General features: G+C 48.0%; 1 protein-coding gene across 1 annotated transcript in view; it reads right to left on the reverse strand.

The window, feature by feature from the left end:
- Positions 1-5786: 5786 nt before the first annotated feature.
- Positions 5787-19971, reverse strand: part of LOC118900569 (tumor susceptibility gene 101 protein-like) — a 103814-nt gene continuing 89629 nt past the window's right edge. Inside the window, 5 exon segments of the mRNA XM_036862965.1 lie at positions 5787-6278; positions 6281-6980; positions 8214-8263; positions 8575-8766; positions 10499-10552. Coding sequence (XP_036718860.1) covers positions 5787-6278; positions 6281-6980; positions 8214-8263; positions 8575-8766; positions 10499-10552 — 1488 coding nt within the window.

Raw genomic sequence — 19971 nt, forward strand, 5'->3', positions numbered from 1 at the left:
GTTAGATGTGCAGCAGGAGGAGGAAGTCTTGGGGAGTCCTGAAGGGTGGGCTCCTGAGCAGATGTGGGACACGTGACTGGAGAACTCTCAGAGGTCGTTGGGGGCAATTTTGAAGAAAGCTAACATCTCCCATTAGGCCAGGGAAAGCTCATACCATCATAATTTGATGACAAAAACGAGGCTTCATTTTGTGGATATAGTACAGGCTCAGGGGACCGTGCTCATATGGGTTATACATTAAAATACAGAAGTTTATGCTTTTGGATAACAAAGGAGTTTTCTTATTGTTTATACTTAGGATATTTTCCCAGACTTTTTTTCCATTGGGGATATTTTTTGTAATATTTCCTAATCTGAATCCTTGTCTGGGGCAAGACTTCTGGAAGGTCTGAATGAACAGCTTGGCAAATCCTGTCCCCCACAAAGCATACACAATACTGGACAAAATTGTCAAAAATAATCTCTTAAAGTTTCTGTCAAATTGGCCAAAGTCATACAGCAAGTTGAGAAGCATTTATTCAAGACAGTCTACTGAAACTTGGTTTAAAAAATAGTGGGAGTCTGTGGGGTTTTGGCCTTGGGCTGCTCCTGTCTCCACCTCCACTAACCTCCAAGGGCAGGGCGGAGGTGAGGACCTGCATGGGTATCTTACTTTACTTTGAACAGAGTGAGGACCATTCCACGCCCAGGTGTGTTGTCAAAAACAGGACCAATCTTAGCAGTAAACTCTTGTGGAAGGTCAACATCACAACTATCTTGAGGTCACAATACCGTTTGGGGGAAAAAACCAGAATGGCAGAACAGATGGAAACTTAACAGGGAGATCCAGGGAATGAGACACCCAAAGTGGGTTTGATAAGATACTACTTGTCCCTGGTGGTCTGGGAGGCTGTGGACAGGTGCAGCATTGCTTGGTGGAGACCAACGCAGGCCCAAGTGAGCTACTCTTCTTTGGCTAAATATGAGGCTTTGTGAATGCCTCAGAGGGTGCATTCACAGGGCAGACTTGTAAACTGATGTAGAATGCATTTCCCCGAGTCACACGCAGAACCATCAGCAGAGGATAGATGCTTTGCTGGCTAAAGGTATTTAAGTACAAACTTTGACCAATCACTAACTGACCACTAAGATATGTTGACCCAGGGGTGACCAGTAAGAAGCCAGGCTTAAATATTGAAACAGTAATACACAAAAAACCTTAAAAGAGATATTAGCAGTTATACATTGCAGAGGAAACGGACTCCACATAAATAGTCCAATAGGCAAATTATTAAACAAGCAAACCAAAATCAATAACGAAAGACGAACAACTCCTGGGGAAAATAAGAATCTGGAGTTGCTACAATATATTATCTAAAATCTCCAGTTCAACAAAAACAAAAATGACAAATCTGGGGTGAATAAAGAAAGTGAAACTCATACACAGGGGAAAAAAATCAATAGAAGCTATCTTTGTAGGGGCACAGATGTTAGACTTAGCAGATGAAGACTTCAAAGAAGCTATTATAGATATGTTCAAAAAACAAAAAGCATGATTAAAGAAGTAAAGTTTGACAACAATGACTTATTAAATGTAGAACAACAACAAAGAATTAGGAATAATAAAATGGAACCAAATGGAAATTCTGGAATTGACAAGTACAATGACCAAAGTGAAAAATTCACTAGAGAGATTTAACAGCAGGTTTGAGCTAGCAGAAGAAACATTCATTGAAGCTGAACATAGGTAAATAGGGATTATCCAATCTGTAGAACAGAAAGAAAGAAAAAAAAAAAAAAAGAACAGAGCCCAAGGGATCTGTGGAACAACGTCATGTGTACCAACACATGCATAATGGGATTCTTGAAGGAGAAGAGAGACAGAAGGGGCTAAAATAAAATAAAGGTAGAAAATTTCCCAAATGATGAAAAATAATTAATTTATACATCTAAATGATCAATAAAGTCTAAGTAGGATAAACACAAAGTAGTGCAACATGGAAACATTCTGAAACTGTTGAAAGAGAAACTCTTGAAAGCAGCAAGAGAAAATAAATTATCTTACAGAGGGAACCAAAGTAAGATAAATAGCTGACTTCTCATCAGAAGCAATGGAGAACAGAAGGTGGAGGGTGACATATTCAAAATACTGAATGGAAAAAACGTCTAATAAGAATCCTATGTCCTGCAAAACTATCTTTCAAAATAAGGGCCAAATAAAAACATTCCCAGGTAAACAAAGACTGAGAAAAGTCCTTGCTAGCATACATACTATAAAAAAATACTACAATAAGTTCTGGATGGAAGGAAGCAATACCAAACAGTAACTCCATCCATGTGAAAAAATAAATGTACCAGTAATGGTGTTTAAGTAGGTAATTATAAAAGCCAGTGCAAATAAAAAGTTGATTTAAAAAATCTCTTAACTGATTTAAAAGACAATTACACAAAACAATAATTATAAAGTTGTTCTGTTGGCCTTATACAAATATGTAAATTTATGACAATAATAGCACAAAAGAGAAGACAAGGAATGGAAATAAATTGGAACGAGGAAATGAAACCAAAGCATAATATGGATCCACAGGAAGAAATTAAGAGTAGTGGAAAGTTAATCTAAGAGATTCTAAAATGCATTTTCTCCTTCTTCCTTAAAAACTTAAAAAATATAAGATTATTATAGTAACAATAATAAGAATTATAATAACACTGTATTGTTAAGTTTATGTCATATATAGACATGCTATAGATGACAATAATAGCATAAAGTGGGGGAAGGGAATAAAGCAATGTTGGAGAAAAGTTTCTATATTTTACTGGAATTAAGGCACTATTAATATGAAGTAAATTGTCTTAAATCAGGATACATATTGAAATCCATGTAGCAATCATTAAGAAAATAACTCAAACATCGTAGTAAAAAATTCACTAAAAGAATTAAAATGCACCGTAGGAAAACATACTTAATACAAAAGAAAGTAATAAAGGAGAAAGAATAAAAAAGACATGAGATATACACAAAACAAATAGCAAATAGAATATGTAGATCCAATCATACCAATAATAACATTAAATGTGGATAGACACACCATGCAAAAGACAGAAACTGTCATAGTAGACAAGTTACTAAGATCCGATTATATGCTGTCTGTAAGAGACATGTACTGACATTCAAGGACACCAGCAGGTTAAAAATAAAAGTATGGAAAAAAGATGTATCGTGCAAACAACAACGAGACAGTTGGAGTGTCTGTAGAATTATCAGGCAAAATAGGTCTTGAGACAAAGGGTCATTTTATAATCATATAAGGGAAAATTCATCAGGAAGGCAGAATTGTTATAAATATATATGCATTAATAACAAAACTCCAAAATATAATAAGTAAAACCCCACAGAATTCAAGGGAAAACAATACACAATTCAGCAATAATATTTGGAGACTTCAGTAACCCTCTCTCAGTAATGGAGAGAGCAACTAGACAGAAAATCAAGGATGTAGAAGATTCGTACAACACTATTGACAAACTTGACCCAACTGACCTCTATAGAACACTTCCCCTAACCACAGGAGAACACACTTTCCTCTCAAGCACACATGGACTCTTCTTGAGGAAAGGCCATGTCTAGGCCATAAAACAATTGGGAAGCAGTTGCAGGACCAGCTGCTGCTTCATACCAGTGAGGTAAATCAACAGACCATCACCAACAAAGTGAGTGTGGAGGTCCCAAAATGTACAAAGATTCTGCAATTTTCCTTCTATACTACTCCTTGGAGTTTCTGAGCTCAGGGAAGACCTAAGACCTTCCTTTAAAGGATCTCCAACTACTTAAATCAGATCCACCCATAATAATCTTCCTTTTGATTAAATGTCAATTGACTAATTGATTCTAATTACTTCTGCAAGATCCCTTCACAGCAGCAATTACAATGTATTTGATTGAATAACAGAGAGAAGGTGCATGTATGCTACAAAATGGCATTTTCCTCCCTATGTCCTCCAATCACAAGGGACTATCCCTTGCAGTATGCCGTAGCCAGAAAGGTACTGGAAAGGGCATTCTAGGGAATGTAGTATAGGACGTAAAGGCATTCAATTAATAATTAAAAATCTTCCCACAAAGAAAAGCCTAGACCCAGATGGCTTCATTGTCGAATTCTACCAAACATTTAGACTATAAATACTGCTAATTCTTTACAAACTCCTCCAGGAAATAGGAGAGGAGGGAATACTTCCCAACTCATTCTATGAGGCCAGTTATTACTCTGATACCAAAGCCAGACAGAGACATCACAAGAAAAGAAAACTCAGACTAACATCCCTTGGGAATATAGATACAAAAATCCTCAAAAAATATTGGCAAACCAAATCAAGAAATGTATAAAAAGGATTATACACATGATCAAATGGAATTCATTCCAGGGATTCAAGGTTGATTTAACAGCTGAAAATCCATTAGTACAGAATACTAACAGGACAAAAACCATGATATAGACAGAAAAAGCATTTGACAAAATCCAACACCCATTTATGATACAAACTTTGGACTACCTAGGAATAGAAAAAAACTTCTTCAACTAGATACAGGGCATTTATGAAAAACTAATAGCTAGTGTCATCTTTAAATGTGAAAGACTACATATTTTCTTCCTAAGATCAGAAAAAGGCAAGGACATCCAATCACACCACTTTTATTCAACATTGGAAGTTCTAGCTAGTGCATTAAGGCAAAAAAAGGAATAAAGGGCATTAAAATTGAAAAGGAAGAAGTAAAACCATCTTTTTTCACAGATGATATGATCTCAGATGTATAAATCCTAAGTAATCCATACACACACACAAACCTACATGAACTAAAAAACAACTTCAGCAAGATTGCAGGATATAAATCAATATGCAACATTCAACTGTATTTCTGCATACTAGCAATAAACAATCTTAAATGAAATTAAGAAAACAATTCCATTTATAATAAATACTTAGGAATAAAATTTAAAAAGAAAGTATAAAACATACACCGAAAGTTATAAACACTGTTGAGAGAAATTAAGATCAAAATAAATGGGGAGATGCTTACGTTCATGAATTAGAATTAAGCTATTGTTAAGATATTATAAGCAATATTGTTAAGATGACAATTCTTCCTCAACTGACCTATAGTTTCCACACAAATCCTATGACATCCTAGCAGTTTTTCTTGCAGAAGTGAACAAGCAAATGCTCAGAATAGCCAGTCTTGAAAAAGAGAAACAAAATTGGAGGACCTATATATAGGTTTATATAGGAATATAAAAAGAACTCTTACAACTTAGTAAAAATAAAATAAATAACGCAGCAAATGGGCAAAAATTTGAACAGGCATTTCACCAAAGAAGGTATATAAATAGCTGCTGAAAAGATGCTCAACATCATTAGGGAAATGAAAATATAAACCACGAGATCCAATTACATAACCACTATTATGGCTAAAAAAAAATAACAGATAATAACAAGTGTTGTAATAACAAGTGACAAGGATGTGGAGAAAGTGAAAGCCTCATACTTTTTTTTTTTTTTATGCAACAAATTTTATTTAGCATAGTCAGTCCCAACATTCAGGACAAAAAGAGTTTACAGAGGATAGAAAGTGCATTAATAAAAGCCAGTCTTTACCAAAAGAAAACAGAAAATATATTATTGATTCAAAATATTTTACACTTGAATGATAAACTGCAATAACTTATTCTGGGCACCTACTGATGTAAGAGAAAGGAAGAGAAGAAAATAATGCTTTAGGAGTGCTCAATCTCCAGCTGGTATCACAGGAGTCAGTAGAGGTCACTGAGACCGGCAGTCTTTCTTGCTTCCTGCATTAATGCCCTCAGCTGGAACTGTTTACAGGACAGAAGACATACATGCTTCAGGAAGACGTCCAGGTCTATTACTCCCCGCCTCAAGGCTTCTCCCAGGTAAAAGATAGTGTCTTCAATAGCATTTTCCTCTGCATACAGATTTAGGATCTGTTTGTATAGTGGGGCTGTGGGAATGATAACTTCATCAATATCATTGTTTTCAGATTCATTTTCCATTTTCTCCAGAGTAGAACTGAGTTCTTCATCCTTCTTTCTCAAAAGTTCTATGTTTTTATCAACCTCAGCTACTTCTTGATCTAAACAGGTCACCATCTCTTCCAGTTTCTGGTGACCTTTTTTCAGGTCTTCTTCTGCTCGTTTCAAGGCATTGAGCTCTGCCTGGGCACGAGCCATTTCTTCCTTCATCCGCCATCTCAGTTTGTCACTGACTGCTGAGATGAGAGAGGCTCAGATAGCGTGTCCTCGCTGATTGTGCCAACCCTACTGGGACCAACAGTGGTCACAGGAGGCTGGGAAGGGTACTGGGAACTTGTTGTGACAGGATACTGACCACCAGGTGGGTAAGGACAGCCTGGGTAACCACTGGGGTTGGGAGGGTATCCGGATGGGTATGCAGAAATTCCACTTGGCATGCCTGGCACGTAGGAAGTATTTGGTGGCCCTGTTGCCTGGTATGGTGGATAGGATGCTGAAATAGTAGGACGAGAAAAGACTGGAAGTTCTTCTCCAAACACTACAGTCATGACTTGAATAAGCCCCAATGAGTCTGACTGTGAGTGTTTCCATTCATGTAGATAAGGAAGATATATCTTCCCATTAGCATCCACATGCTTTCCTGTTTTAATAGTCATTGAACTAGTAGGCTTAACAAAACAGATAGGGGGATTATATGGGTATGTGTCCAGCAGCCAGAGGCATATTGGATTATTTATATGTATACCCCTATAAGGCACAGGAATTGCTCCAGTGAGGTTCATGAGCTCCCTGGAACTGCCATCATTAAAAACATACGAATCCAATACAGGTTTGAGATCTTTGTATAAAGTGATAACGCTGACAGTTTTACGTACAGTTGGGTCTCTGTATTTGAACTTGGACACCATTTTCTTGAGCTGGCTCTCTGACCCTGCCACGGCGGCCGCCTCATGACTCCCGTCCCCGCAGGCAGAGGATCAGCCGCTCCGGGGTCGCCCCACACAATCGCACACCCAAGCCTCATACATTTTTTGGCAGGGATGTAAAATGGTGCAGCCCCTTTGGAAAACAGTCTGGCAGTTCCTTAAAATGCTAAACATACATTTACCATATGACCCAGAAATTTCACTCCTGAAGATCTCCCTGAGATACACAAAATCAGGAGCATACCAGCATTAGCCATAATAGTCAAAAAGTGGAAACCATCGCAATGTCCACCAACTAGAGAATGGAGAAACAAAGTGTAGTCTGTTCCTACAATGGAATGCTTTTAAAAGGAATGAAGTATATATGCTACAATGTGGATGAGCCTCAAAAACATGATGGTAAGTAAAAGTAGCCAGAAGTAAAAGACCACTTATTTTATGATTCCATTCCTATGAAATGTCCGTAACAGGGAACTCTATGGAGACAGAAAGTAGACTAGTGGTTCTCCAGGGCTGCGCTGGAACCTGGAATTGACTATAATTAGGCATGAGAGACCTTCTGAGGTTGATGGAAATGTTCTAAAATTAGATTGTGGTGATGGTTGTAAAGCTCTGCAAATTTACTAAAAATCATTAAAGTTTACACTTGCAATAGGTGAATTTTGGGAATTCTCTGGCAGTTCAGTGGTGAGAACTCTGTGCTTCCACTGCAGGGGGTACGGGTTCGATCCCTGGTCGGGGATCTACCACTTGTTGTGCAGCGTGGCCGAAAAAAAAAAAAAATCCAAAATAAACGAATTTTATGGTTTGTAAATTATGATTTAATAAAGTTGTTTTTAAAAAAGAATCTTTGTGTCACCAATGTACTGCACAGTGAGCCTTCTTAAACGGCTGTTTGCCTGCAAAGGCTGTCTTCATGTCTCCTAGTTTCCACAACACGACATCTCAGGAAGATCTCATGGCCTGAAGAATCTCTGTAAGTGATTAGGGCTCACTCTCTGATGTGAAAATCCCACTGAGTCTACACTGAAACTTCAACCTGATATCCAGTCCGGAGTCCCCTCCCTCCACACTGCCCTGAGATGTCCCCTGGCACCTGCTTTGGGGAAGGGGGCATGGTTTCTCTGCCTGGCTTCCTGCAGGGCTCTAAGGTGCCTTTTCTTCCTGGCGTGTTGGGAGCATGGAAAAAGGAGGCAGACAACTCTCCGTGACTGGTGGACTTGTCCAAGCCACTTGAGGAGGCTTCAAGACGACTACTCACCGGAACCGGGTGCCAATGAAGGAGCGGAGACAGGAGAAGTTTGCATGTTGCTATGAGCACCAGGGTCAGACTGAGGCCCCTGGGGGCTTCCCCAAAGGGGAAGATGAGTCGGTCAGTGCATTAACTTTTTATTGGGGTTATTTCTTCAGACCGATATTATTTCAGGGAGAACAAGTGCTGAGAACAGGGAGAACAAGGACTCCTGGAACACAGCCTCACTGCCCCAGCCACACCTAAGGCCAGGCTGCCCTGGGGCGGGGGTGGGGGAGGAGCGGCACACGGGCCAGGCAGCATTATTCCCATTTCACAGATGGGCCAACTGAGGCTCACGTGGAGCTGGGCTCTAGGCTTCCTCTCCCACCTTGGGGCCCCGGGGGCGAGGAGAGAAGAAGCAGGTGGAGCCGTACAGGCTCAGTGGGGCCTCTGTGGACGAGTGGGGGCAGCCGGCAGGCCCCGTCTGGCTGTAGTGATGTTTGTAACTAGCAGCTCTGTTATTGCCATCACTATTGTTGTTGTTTTGCAAGATGGTCTGAGGGATCCCTCGTGACCAGCCCTGCAGCCCGCAGACCCTCTGGGGTGGGGCTGAGAGGGGCTGAAATGCAAAGCTGTGAGAGCCTCTGGTCCATCCTCCACGAAGCCCCGTCACCAGCACAGAGCAGGGCTGCTGAGAAGCCTTCCCCATGGATGAGATCTGCAGCGAATATGTTTTACTTTCAAAAGCACAGACTATTTCCAGACCGGACATTCTGGCCTATTTGAAAAGTGTTTCAATTACTTTCCGGCTGTGAGAACACCCTGAGCAGTCTCCTGGATCCCAGCAATTGGCTTCCATCTTCATTTAAAAACCCAAGCAACAGGGTAGACCCTGCACTTCTGCTACACAGGTGGAGAATGTCCCTTTAATCCATTTTTGTAGCAGCAAACATAGCGCTCCGGGTCCCCACGACTGGTGGCTTGGCCCTGGGCAGGCCTCAGCCACGCCGCTCACCTCGGCCACCTCTCAGCCAAGCAGCGTCTGGGTCAGAGGGGCTGGCTCTGTGCCCGATGCTGTCCCCGCTTGGCTTTACCGGAGACGTCATATTTAACTGAGGATGTCGAATGTATGCACACCTAATGGTAATGCCGGGATGCCCAAAACTGCTGGGTTGGGGGGAAGCCCAGAGATGTGGAGGATTCTTGTCTCACGTGTGGGTGGGAGAAAGGAGGGGAGCCCTGGAGCTGGACCGTGGACGAGCCAATATGAAGGGAGGGGGCGCTGGGTGAAGAGGCAGGACCAGAAGACATGGCCCCGCAGGTCGTCGGGCGAAGGCCGTGAGCTGGGTCTAGCCCGCTGGTCCTCACGGGAGGGCATGCGGTGTCTGGTGACCCTCCATTCTCTTCTGCTCACTAGTCACACGGGGCAAGATCTGCCCAGCAAATCAGCCAGGCGTGATGCCAGATGCACCGGCTGCTTCAGACAGCAGGTGAGCTGCCCACCTGGCCTGGGTGCGGCTGACATGCTAGCTCTGCCCCGCCCACTCCCGCGGCCCTCCCCTCACTCCACTTGCCCTCCGGCCAAAGAGCCACCTTGTGCCCTGAATGTCAGGAAGCGGTGTCTGTGCAAGCCTGTGGTTCCCTGTGCAGATGCTTCACCCGCCCGCCCTGTGGGAAGCTTGCTTGGCTGAGGCTACCAGCTGGGGTGGTGTCGCGGTGTCGAGGGAGGGACCGCCCCCGCTCCACCCAAACCCGCTAGGCAAGCCAGCACTGCGGACCCTCCCTGCTCTGGACGAGCTCAGAGACCTACCCAGCTGGCTTCTTCCCGCGGCAGCCAGCCGGGGCCCAGCTCCCACACCCAAAGAAGCACATGGCTCCAGGCACAGACATCGCCGATGTTCCTTAAGTGGGCTCAATTGACCTTTTTTCACAAAACACTGGAAAATGTAAATAAGGTCGCCTGATTTTAAACTGAGGCCATATGGCATTTAATGGCCCTCATCTCTCTCTCTCTCTCTCACACACACACACACACACACACACACACACACACGACGGCCATTTCCAACTACTGAGTATTACTGAAATGGTGATTCATGGCTTGAGAAATATGAACATTTGAATCATAAGCAATTTATGCTTTAAACACAGTCATTGTGGTACGTGTGTTTGGTACTCAGCCTCGTCGGGGAAAACAAACGTAGCTGCACATTTCATTAGGGACAGCGTGTCTGGAAAAACAGAAGGTGGTCTGTGCCAGAAAATGCTTGTGGAGGAGGCCCTCTCTAACCGTCTCCTGTCTCACCCCTCACTTCACCCACGAGGAGCGCGCGGTAGCCGCGGCAGGACCCGGCTAACTCGAATGCCTGTGGCAATGGCAGAGCGGTTAGTGCAACGAGCGCACTAGCGACCGGTGTTAACACCCTCTCCCCACGTTGCAACAGAGGTGGGAATAAGGCTCAGGAAAGCTTCCCTAAGCCCTGCCCACGTGGCGGAGAGACCAGCCTACTCGGCAGGGGTGGGTGCGTGAGCCTCGTTCCCAAACCACAAGTGCCCAGAAGAGCTGGAATTGGCCGTCTCGGGAGTTAGACCACTGCCTCTCCTTTCTGTCCACAGGACAGAACCTCCCACCTAAAAACAGGCCCAGTCAGGGGTGGTGGGGTGAGGGCTCTGCATGGGTGCATTTGCACTAAATCAGGGAAACAGCAGCTGCGTCCTGTGTGCCAGCCACATCTGTACCTCCAACATCTGTGTCACTGAGAGGGGGTCCTCCTCAAAGGACCCTGCCCACGACGGGAAGAGTCAAAGGCAAGGCCAGTGGATGGACCGCAAACCGCGTTATTGACTGGCCTTCAGGGGAGAAGCACGTTTCTGGAGATGGCTGAGAATCTTTACGTGTTTATCCTTTTTAAAAAACTTTATTTATTTATTATTTATTTTTGGCTGCGTTGGGTCTTCGTTGCTGCGCATGGGCTTTCTCTAGTTGCGGCGAGCGGGGGCTACTCTTCGTTGTGGTGCATGAGCTCTAGGCGCCAGGGCTTCAGTAGGTCCGGCGCACGGGCTTAGTTGCTTCGCGGCATGTGGCATCTTCCCAGACCAGGGATCGAACCTGTGTCCTCTGCATTGGCAGGCGGATTCTCAACCACTGCGCCACCAGGGAAGCCCCACGTGGTTTTTCCTTTTAAAATAACTTTCCTCTTTCTTCGTAATCATTTAAAGTTATCTCAGAGGAGAAGCTCCCGGGAACTGTATTCAATATCTTATGATAACCTATAATGGAAAAGAATCTGAAAAAGAATATCTATATGTAGAAATGAATCCCTTTTCCTGTACACCTGAAACTAACACAACATTGTAAATCAACTATACTTCAATAAAAAAGAAGCTCCCTCATTAATTTTCATATTAAAAAGTTTCTTCGCAATCTCATTATTTATTTTTTCAGATAAATTTTAGAATCTATTGTTTAGTTCAAACAAAGGCCATTGGGATGAAATTGCATTAAATCTCTATACTGGTTTAGACAGAATGGGTATTTTGGGGGGCAGTTTTCTCACCCAGACACATAACCCCATGACACAGGCTGCAGTGTTAAAACAGGGTATTTGGGGGGACCTTTGAGACTTTAATGAAGATTTGAAAGTGAGAGACATGTTTCATCACAGAAAGCAACACTTCTCTATTTTATTTTTAATCAAAATGGAATTTAAATTTCTTCATTCATGATGAGTTTTTAGCTTGTTCTTGCTCTTGTCATTTATTTCAAGCTTTTTAAAAAAAAAGCATTTTTGAATCTTCCATTTCTTAGAAGAAGGTGTCAGCTCCATTTTAGTTGCTTTTACGTTCTGTGGCAATTGGAAGACAGACAGTGAGATGGGACAGGGAGGATGGCTATCAGGCTCTGCTTTTGGGTTAAAACCCCCAAATGCAGCAGGGTGGGGTCTGGGGGTGGAGACGTAGCTGCAGCCCTGGGAGGCGCACGGGATGTCGGGATGGCGAGTCTGGGGGGTCAGCGCTCAGCACCTGGACAGCACGTGTGGCAGCAGCTCCTGGGAGGCCAGGACGTGTTGAAGAAATGCAGACGTGGGCACCACGTGTGTCTTCAAGGGGCATCCGCGGTGAGGGGCATGTGATGTGACTTCTGCAGACTGAAAAGGCAGAGCAGCGTTGCCAGTTTCCATCTAAAGAGTAAAAGTCCTCCCATTGGAGGCGGAAGGTGGAGTGGGTGCCCCTCCCACTGGGAACACGCGTGAAGAGGCCGTACTCTGCTCTCTGACCTGGTGGGGATGCTGGGACTCTGGGCTCTGTGGCCACGGGTCCTCTCAGCTCTGCACGGCTTGGCTGGTGGTTGCACCAGGACACCTGGCAGAAGTGGACAAATGCTGGTTACCCTTCCATCGCCTGCATCTGCTTCCCAGCCCCGCGAAGCCTCTGCCCGCCGCTCCCTCCCCTCCCTCCCCTCCAGCACCTTCTCTTCCATGGCTCTGGGGACACCCTGCTCCACTCTGCAGCTTGGGGCCCAGAATAGCTGCCGCTCCAGATGGCAGGTGCGTCTGGCTCGGCGTCCCTCCATCCTCTCCTCCAAACCTTCCTTCCTTCCCAGATCACTGAGTTGCAGCCTCATGCAGGCAGCCAGCAGGAGCTGTGCCACTCTGCTGGCCCTCCCTTCCCACCCGGGTCTCCGCCCTCAGCAAAACCAGCATGTCTTAGCATCTCTGTCTCCCAGCCCTTCGTGCTGCAGCCAGAGGGGTTTCCTGGAACTCAGCGCTGACCGTGCCGTCCTCATTATTTTGTTTACTCTCTGCTCCTGACCGGGCTCCCCATCATTGTTTTTGCTCAGTGTGGGGTGAGAGGAGATAAGGGTAGCCATCTCCTGTTTAAAAATGATAAAAGATAAGACAAGAAGAACAGGGTGGGAAGTCTTCTGGGCGTGCCGGGCTACGTGCATTTCCACGATTCTTTCACTTTATCAAAACAGGCACTGTTATTCCTGTCGCTTTTCAGAGGCGAAATAACCAAAGCGCAGAGAATCTGAACTCTGGCCTGGGACTTTGACTCAAGGTGTTTGCACCTTTCTCATCTGAGTACAGGCCTGTTTCTGGAACAACAGAAACCGTACAGGGAAGAGACAGAAGTAAGTTGAAAATAAAATAAGCAGGTGAAGCCATTTTGCTCTTAGCTAAGAAGTTCTAGAAGGATTATGACCACACGTTACTCAGCACGCGCCCGCAGGGGTGAGGCGCTGCCTCGCACAAGGCAAGGACCGGCGTGGTCCGTATAAAGCAACCCCATAAAAAGACCAGCACGTGCCAACAAGGCCAGCTGAGCCCACAAATGGATTCTTGCGAGGTTTCAGCATCAGAGGCTGTGCCTTCAGCTTGGCACACAAAATATTCAAGACTCACTAAATGCAAAGACATTTCTCAGTTTGCTTTTGATTTAGTAGCCCTGGGGTGGAATCCTGTCTTGTTGATTCTTGTCTCCTTTGGTGTAATCTTCATTGGGTAAAATTGTCAAGAGGGTTAGAAAACAGGGAAAGGCCAGATAGATGCTTGTGACTGAGGGCAGACCTCTCACAGAACTGTGGGACTCTGGCGGGACCTGGGGCATGTGACTGAGGAAGGGACCGCTCAGAAGGTCAGGTAGGGGCTGGTGATTGCCCAGAGCACTTTCCAGCCATGGGGGCCAAGTCAGGACCACCACCCAGGCTGGTGCTCTCCGAGAGCGGTAATCTACCACACTCAGCTACCTCCTGCATTTTCCTTAATGGGGTTGCTTAAATACAAGAAGGTCCATATTTTTATGTGTAAATTACTTTGCTAAGTTGCTTGCAAACTCAGACTGCAGCTTACACGTTTGTCAGGCCTCACAGCACCTATCTGGGCGGTTAGATGTCCTCAGAGAATGCCTGCCAGTGTGATTTGGCTTAATTTTTGAAAATGTAAGTAGTGGAAGAAGCAGAATGTTGACATTTCAGATCATTGTGATCATGGATGTGCAGAGATGGAAACAAGAGATATTGCCTAGTTAAACTCCCTTGTCTTATTTCTTAATTCTTTTCCAGACTGTTCTTTGGAGAATTGTGATTTTGAAGAGTGATCTGTTGTTCGTCCGTGAAATGGGCATAAATGTGTTTATTTCAAAAGTCGGGACCCAGTGAGACGGCATGTAGGATCATTCCGAAAGTGACCATGGACAATACAAACCTTTGCTGACTTGTAATCAGGATGCTAGATATATTGAAACGAGACAGAGGGAGAGAGTTCCAGAATTATCTCTCCTTCCTTAAGTTCCTACTTACTGCTTCCACTCAGTCACTCCGCTTTTTCTGCCAGACCAGCCATGCAGCACTAAGCTGGGGACCCAACCTCTCTGAGCACAGCTGCAGTTCGGGGGCCTGTGCAATTTGCTACAGTGATCCCAGAAGGAATGATGGGCGTCTGACCCCGTCAAGTCCTTGCTGGAATACTACCTTCTCCATGTCACTGAGTGGCCCCTGAAATTGCACCCGTGCCCAGGAGCCCCGCCCTACTCCTCCCACCCTCACCCCTTGTTCTTTTCTCCTTAGTCCTTATGAAGCATCCTCAGCGCACTCTGTGATTCACCTATGCGTTAAGTTTGGTACCTGCTGTCTGTTTACCCTGCTCGTGGGTTAGCTCCATGGGCCAGAAGTGACACACGGTAGGATCTCAGTAAATACCTGTTGATAACCAAGTGAAGTCCTGCCAGGGAGGAAGGAGCGAAGCAGTGGCACCAAGGAGGTGGAACCAACAGAACCCTGTGCTGTACCGGCCTCTCACTGAACATCTCCTGAATGCCTGCATCTGAGCTGTGAGGAGAGCTTGGCTTCCTCTTGGCACCTCTGTTTTGTGGTGGACAAGGCAGATAGGTCTCTAATGGTGACAGAGGAGGGTGGCCCGAGAAGGGGCAGGGACATGCAGGAAGGAGAGGCAGGTGCTGCAAGACTCCGAATGGGTCCAAGGGGCACAGGGCTCACACAAGGACAGCCTTCCCAGGAGAAGGTGCAGGAAGCAAGGTCTTCTGGAAGCTGTGCAGGCAGAGGCTGGGGGTGTACAGAGCTGTGGTCACTGGCTAAGACCTCTTCTCTCCTGGGAGAGTCCAACCACACCCTTCCCAGGCCCCCGGATCGTCCCCCACTCCTGTCAGACAGCCTCTCCAGGGGTGGATCGCAGTCAGCTGTGTGTTGCCAAGGTGTCTTGTCCGTGCTCATCTCAGCCCTGATCTTCGGGCAACAAGCAGGAAAGGAGAAGAAGGGGCTGGGCGGCTTCTCCCTGACCCTCCCACCTCTGTGCTGGTGGGCAAGCATCCGTGTCTCTCACCCCAGTCAGTTCATCTGTAAAATGGGGGATAATGCCTGTCCCACATGTGCCCTGGCTTCCCGTGAGGATCAGAGAGGCTAATGGAAAGGTTGTGGGTCAAATCGTGTCCCCCAGATTCACAGGTTGAAGTCTAACCTCCAGGACCTCAGAATGGGACTCTTCAAAGGTCAGGTCTTTAAAAAGGTAATTAAGTTAAAATGGGGTCATTAAGGTGGGCCCTAATTGAATATGATTGGCATCCTCATAAGAAGAAGAGGTCAGGACACAGACACGCACAGAGAGACACTCCGATGAGGACACGGGGAGAGGACGGTTGTCTACACACCAAGGAGGGAGACCTCGGGAGAAACCAGCCCTGCCGACACCTTTAGCTTAGACTTGCAGTGTACAGGACTGTAAGATGAGAAATGTCTGTTGTTTAAGCTGCCCGTTCTGTGGTCAATTAAAAGACTGACCAAGCAAGCAAGGCTCCTAGCCAAGACCCAAAGCTACCCCATGGTGGACAGAGGGCCACAAGGGCTCCTCTACCACAGTGACCAGCTCCACATCCAGCCAGGGAGGCCAACATTCCAGCTGTGCTTCGAATGCCCCACCGCACCATCGGCCAAGATGGCCTGTGTACGATTCCACACGCTATACACAGATACTCTGGGCAGCCCCGCCCCCAGCATGGTGATTCCTATTCAACAATACTCCCAGCCCCTACACTTGGACCCAAGATCAGTGCAACTCTTTCCATATCCTGAGGACTCCTGGGAAACCATGATGGTAGATGTCATTCTACAGGCCCCCTCACACTGCACCACTCCCTACACCAATCACCACCATGCTGCCCATCTCTGTTCTCCTGCAGCTGCAGACGTGGTCGCCTCATCCCCGACCAAGGCCCCAGTCAATGCTCAAAGACCACAGGAGACACCGCCATGGGATGTCCTTAGAGCGTTGACCTCGTTCCTCCATGGGGGGCCCAGCCCGGCCCCGCCACTTTCACTGGCGCATTCCCTGCGATGCTGGGCAAACGTGCTGCCCACCAGCTCCCGAGCTTGGCTGCACGCTCTCGGCATATCTGCATGTGTCACCCAGCATGTGAGAAGCCACTGAAGCCTGGACGCTGCGGCCATCTGGGACCTTCACAGTCACGAATTCTGCTTCAACATACTTCTTCTGAGTCTGCGAGGGTCCTCCTGACACTCCCTGAGGAGACACCCTGCAGCCCTGGCTGAGCACAACAGCCTGCAACACGAGAGGGGCTTGTGGTGGAGGAAGTTCAGGGTTCCTACCAGCCTGGGCACCAGAGGCCACGGAGGGCCTGCTTATCCCTCAAAACCACCCCAGCACATTCCAGGGCCATCCTCTTACTGGTCACATCGCTGTGCATGCCAGGATTGAATGTCCTATAACCCAGCCCCCCCAAGCATAGTGGCTTAAAGCAGTGATAGTTTATTCTTTCTCAAAATCACCTGTCACGGTCAGCCCACCCCTGCATCCCCGTGGGCGCCACGCAGGAACCCAGGCCCAAGACTGCCAGCGTTCAGCCTCCCAGGGACAGTGTTTGGTCAGCAATGGCCTCACGACCTGCTTGGGGCCAAAGAGCGTGAGGAGAAGTGAGGAAATTTCCTTGTTTCGAAGGGACAGCAGCAAAAATAGCCTGCGTGTCCCCTGCAGGACAAGGGCAGGGAGCCGGCCCTGCTGTGCTGCCAGGAGCCTTGCTGTGAACCAGCCTCAGGTGGAGCCCACCCCGGGGCCGTGGTGCTAAGTGACAGAGGTGGGCCCCCGCTGGTCCCCCTGGGACCCCACACCTGTGATTTCCAGCCTGGGAGCCCGTCCTCGTCCTCAGGGTTTCAGCCCGCTGGGGCAGGTTGTGCAGTTTGCAGCTCTGCCACCCGGACAAGAGGCAGGGGATTGAGATCACCCCTCTGGCCACCTTGGGGGCAGGACTGGGGCTAGGGAGGCTGGGAGGCCACAGCCGGGAGTGGAGCCTGAGAGTGGTGGTGCAGAGAGGGCGGGGGGCAGGGGGGTGGGCACGTGGGGCAGGCAGAGGTGGCATGCAGGGCTGGGAGCTCGATGCGGGGGTCTGAGAGCCATGTTGGTGGAGGGACACGTCAGGAGGACAGGCGGTGGGGACGGGGAAAGCCGGGCCAGACGCAAGGCATCCCAGAGAACAGCACACGTGGGAGTCGTGGCCCAGAGGTACCAGCAGGGCCCGCCCCCTCCCCCCCAGCCAAGCGTCATGTGACCACTCACTCTCATGTCACAGAGTCAGGTCCGGTCAGCACTTGCCAGGCCTGGGAGCAGGCGTTGCACTGATGCGACAAAAAAAAAAAAAAAGAAGAAATCAAGGCATTGAGTCATTCCCTCTATTTCAGATTTTGGAGAAATTCACAAAGTTAGGAACGTGTATTTCATGAAGTTTTGGTGATGGATAAATTCCCACCGTGCACCTCGTGCGTTTCTAGGCACCCGAGGAGCACGGGGGCGTCTCAGCGTGTGTCTGTGATGTTTAAAATATCTTTTGGCTCAGGTCTTTCCCTTTCTCTCCTCAGAGAACTTCCCACCGAGAAACAAGGGGTCCCTTCACTTCTGGTCATGGAAGCCACCAAAAAAGAAGGTGGCCCTGGGTATCGGATCAGGGACATCACGGGCGGGGAGCTAACACTTGTCCTATCACATGTGTCTGTAGGTGCTGACCTGGCGACCTGGCGGCACGTCGGAATGTGGCACCCTGTCCCTGAGTGCACATGCATGTGTACACACATGCACCCGTGACATGTGCCAACGCACACATGCACACAAGCACACGTGAACACACACACAGGCGCACCCCACACCCTTCAGACTCCCCAGTGGCCCGTGTGCTGGGACCTTCGGCTGAGGGGCTGTGCCTATGACCTCTGGGGAAAGGGTGGTTTCCTGAATCACACTGCTCACATCCCATCACGCTGACTTCTTCGACGCTCCACTTTAAACAAATTCTGAGATTTCAAAATGGATGCGGTCTTGACCTTTACGGAGACTCGGACGCAGAGGGCTCTCTAGCTCCTCAGGGGGTTGCACGAGGTACTCCCGGCCCAGGGGCCACAGCTCCTGCCTCTGGGGCCTGGGGCTTCTGCGTCTGCACCCCACGAGGCTGTAGCTCCGCCCACTCAGCGCTGCACCCACAGCCTCCTCCACCCTCGCCCCCTGGAAGCCTCCCCTCTGCAGGGCTTCACGCACGAGTGTGCGCCCTGTGCCCGCTGCCCCCGCTGCCCCACTGACCCAGTCACATCTCTGCGTCTCAGGACAGGGCCGCCCACTAGCCGTGTGGTCAACAGGGGAAGCCGGTGATGGCCCAGATGGTGCTGTCCCAGGGGGCCAGGTGGAGGGGCAGCCGCTGAGGTGTCCCCAGAGCCCCGCCCTGGGGCTTGAGTTCAGCTGACCCCACTCTGCCCACATACCCTCCTTTATTTCTGCTGGCAGAACAACGAATAAATGCAAACCACTTCCAACCCCTCCCCAGCAGATACTGGCCGTTAGTGTGTGATGCAGCAGGGGTGGGTACTCATGGTGTGGGCTTGAGCACGTGCACTCCAGGCAGGGACCCCGCACAGGGCATGGTGCACGTGGCTGTGGTGTGGATTCTGGGGATGCGGGGGACGCCCTCACCGAGCATGGGGACGTGGGGGTCACCATGGGCTATGGGGGGGTCCACGAAGACCCCGGGAGGGCTCCACATGTGCTCTGCATCCAGGCCTCTTTGCCGGGTGAGGAGGACATCACGACTGCACCCCAGAGGTAGAAAACTGAGGTCCCGCCCAGGCCACACAGGGAGAGAAAGATGTGGGTCAAGTCCTGGTCACCTTCCTAAACTGGGTGCAGGCTGCCAGTCGGGACCTCCGTGCGTGCAGCTGGCACTGCCCTGGAGCCTGGAGACAGACCACATGACCCCCACCCCTTTCAGTCTCAGGGGCGGCTCTGGGCACCGGTGCCCTGGAGACCACACGGAGACGCCGGCTGCAGAGCAAGGCTGGGGGCTGGACTGCTTCAAAAGGCCACGGTCAGGTGCCTTGTCTTCGTTGTTAATTTCTATAGCAACAGAGAGCTCCAAAAAATTAAACATCATAATCCAACCTAATTGGTGAAGCCGTTCCATGGCTTCAGGAATTTTTTTAGTTTCTTGTTTATTCTTCCTATAGGTCCTTAATTACCCTGAGCTGCTGACACCAGCTAAGAGAATCCCCAATAACATAATGAACCTCCCCTTTCACTGGGCGTGGTCAGGAGCAGTCCAGACTTCCTAGCTAGATAATAAAATGAGTCTCCTTCAGGGCTAACCCCAAAGCAGGGAGGGTGGAGAACATTGGAGTGTGGACCTCGGCGTGCTGCTGACCTGCAGCCGTCTCTTCTTTTATGGTGTGTGAGCTGCCCTCATGGCCCCTCCAGGTTCTCCTGGTTACATCACCCACGCC

Source organism: Balaenoptera musculus, chromosome 9, assembly GCF_009873245.2.
Source record: "Balaenoptera musculus isolate JJ_BM4_2016_0621 chromosome 9, mBalMus1.pri.v3, whole genome shotgun sequence".
NCBI lineage: Eukaryota > Metazoa > Chordata > Mammalia > Artiodactyla > Balaenopteridae > Balaenoptera > Balaenoptera musculus.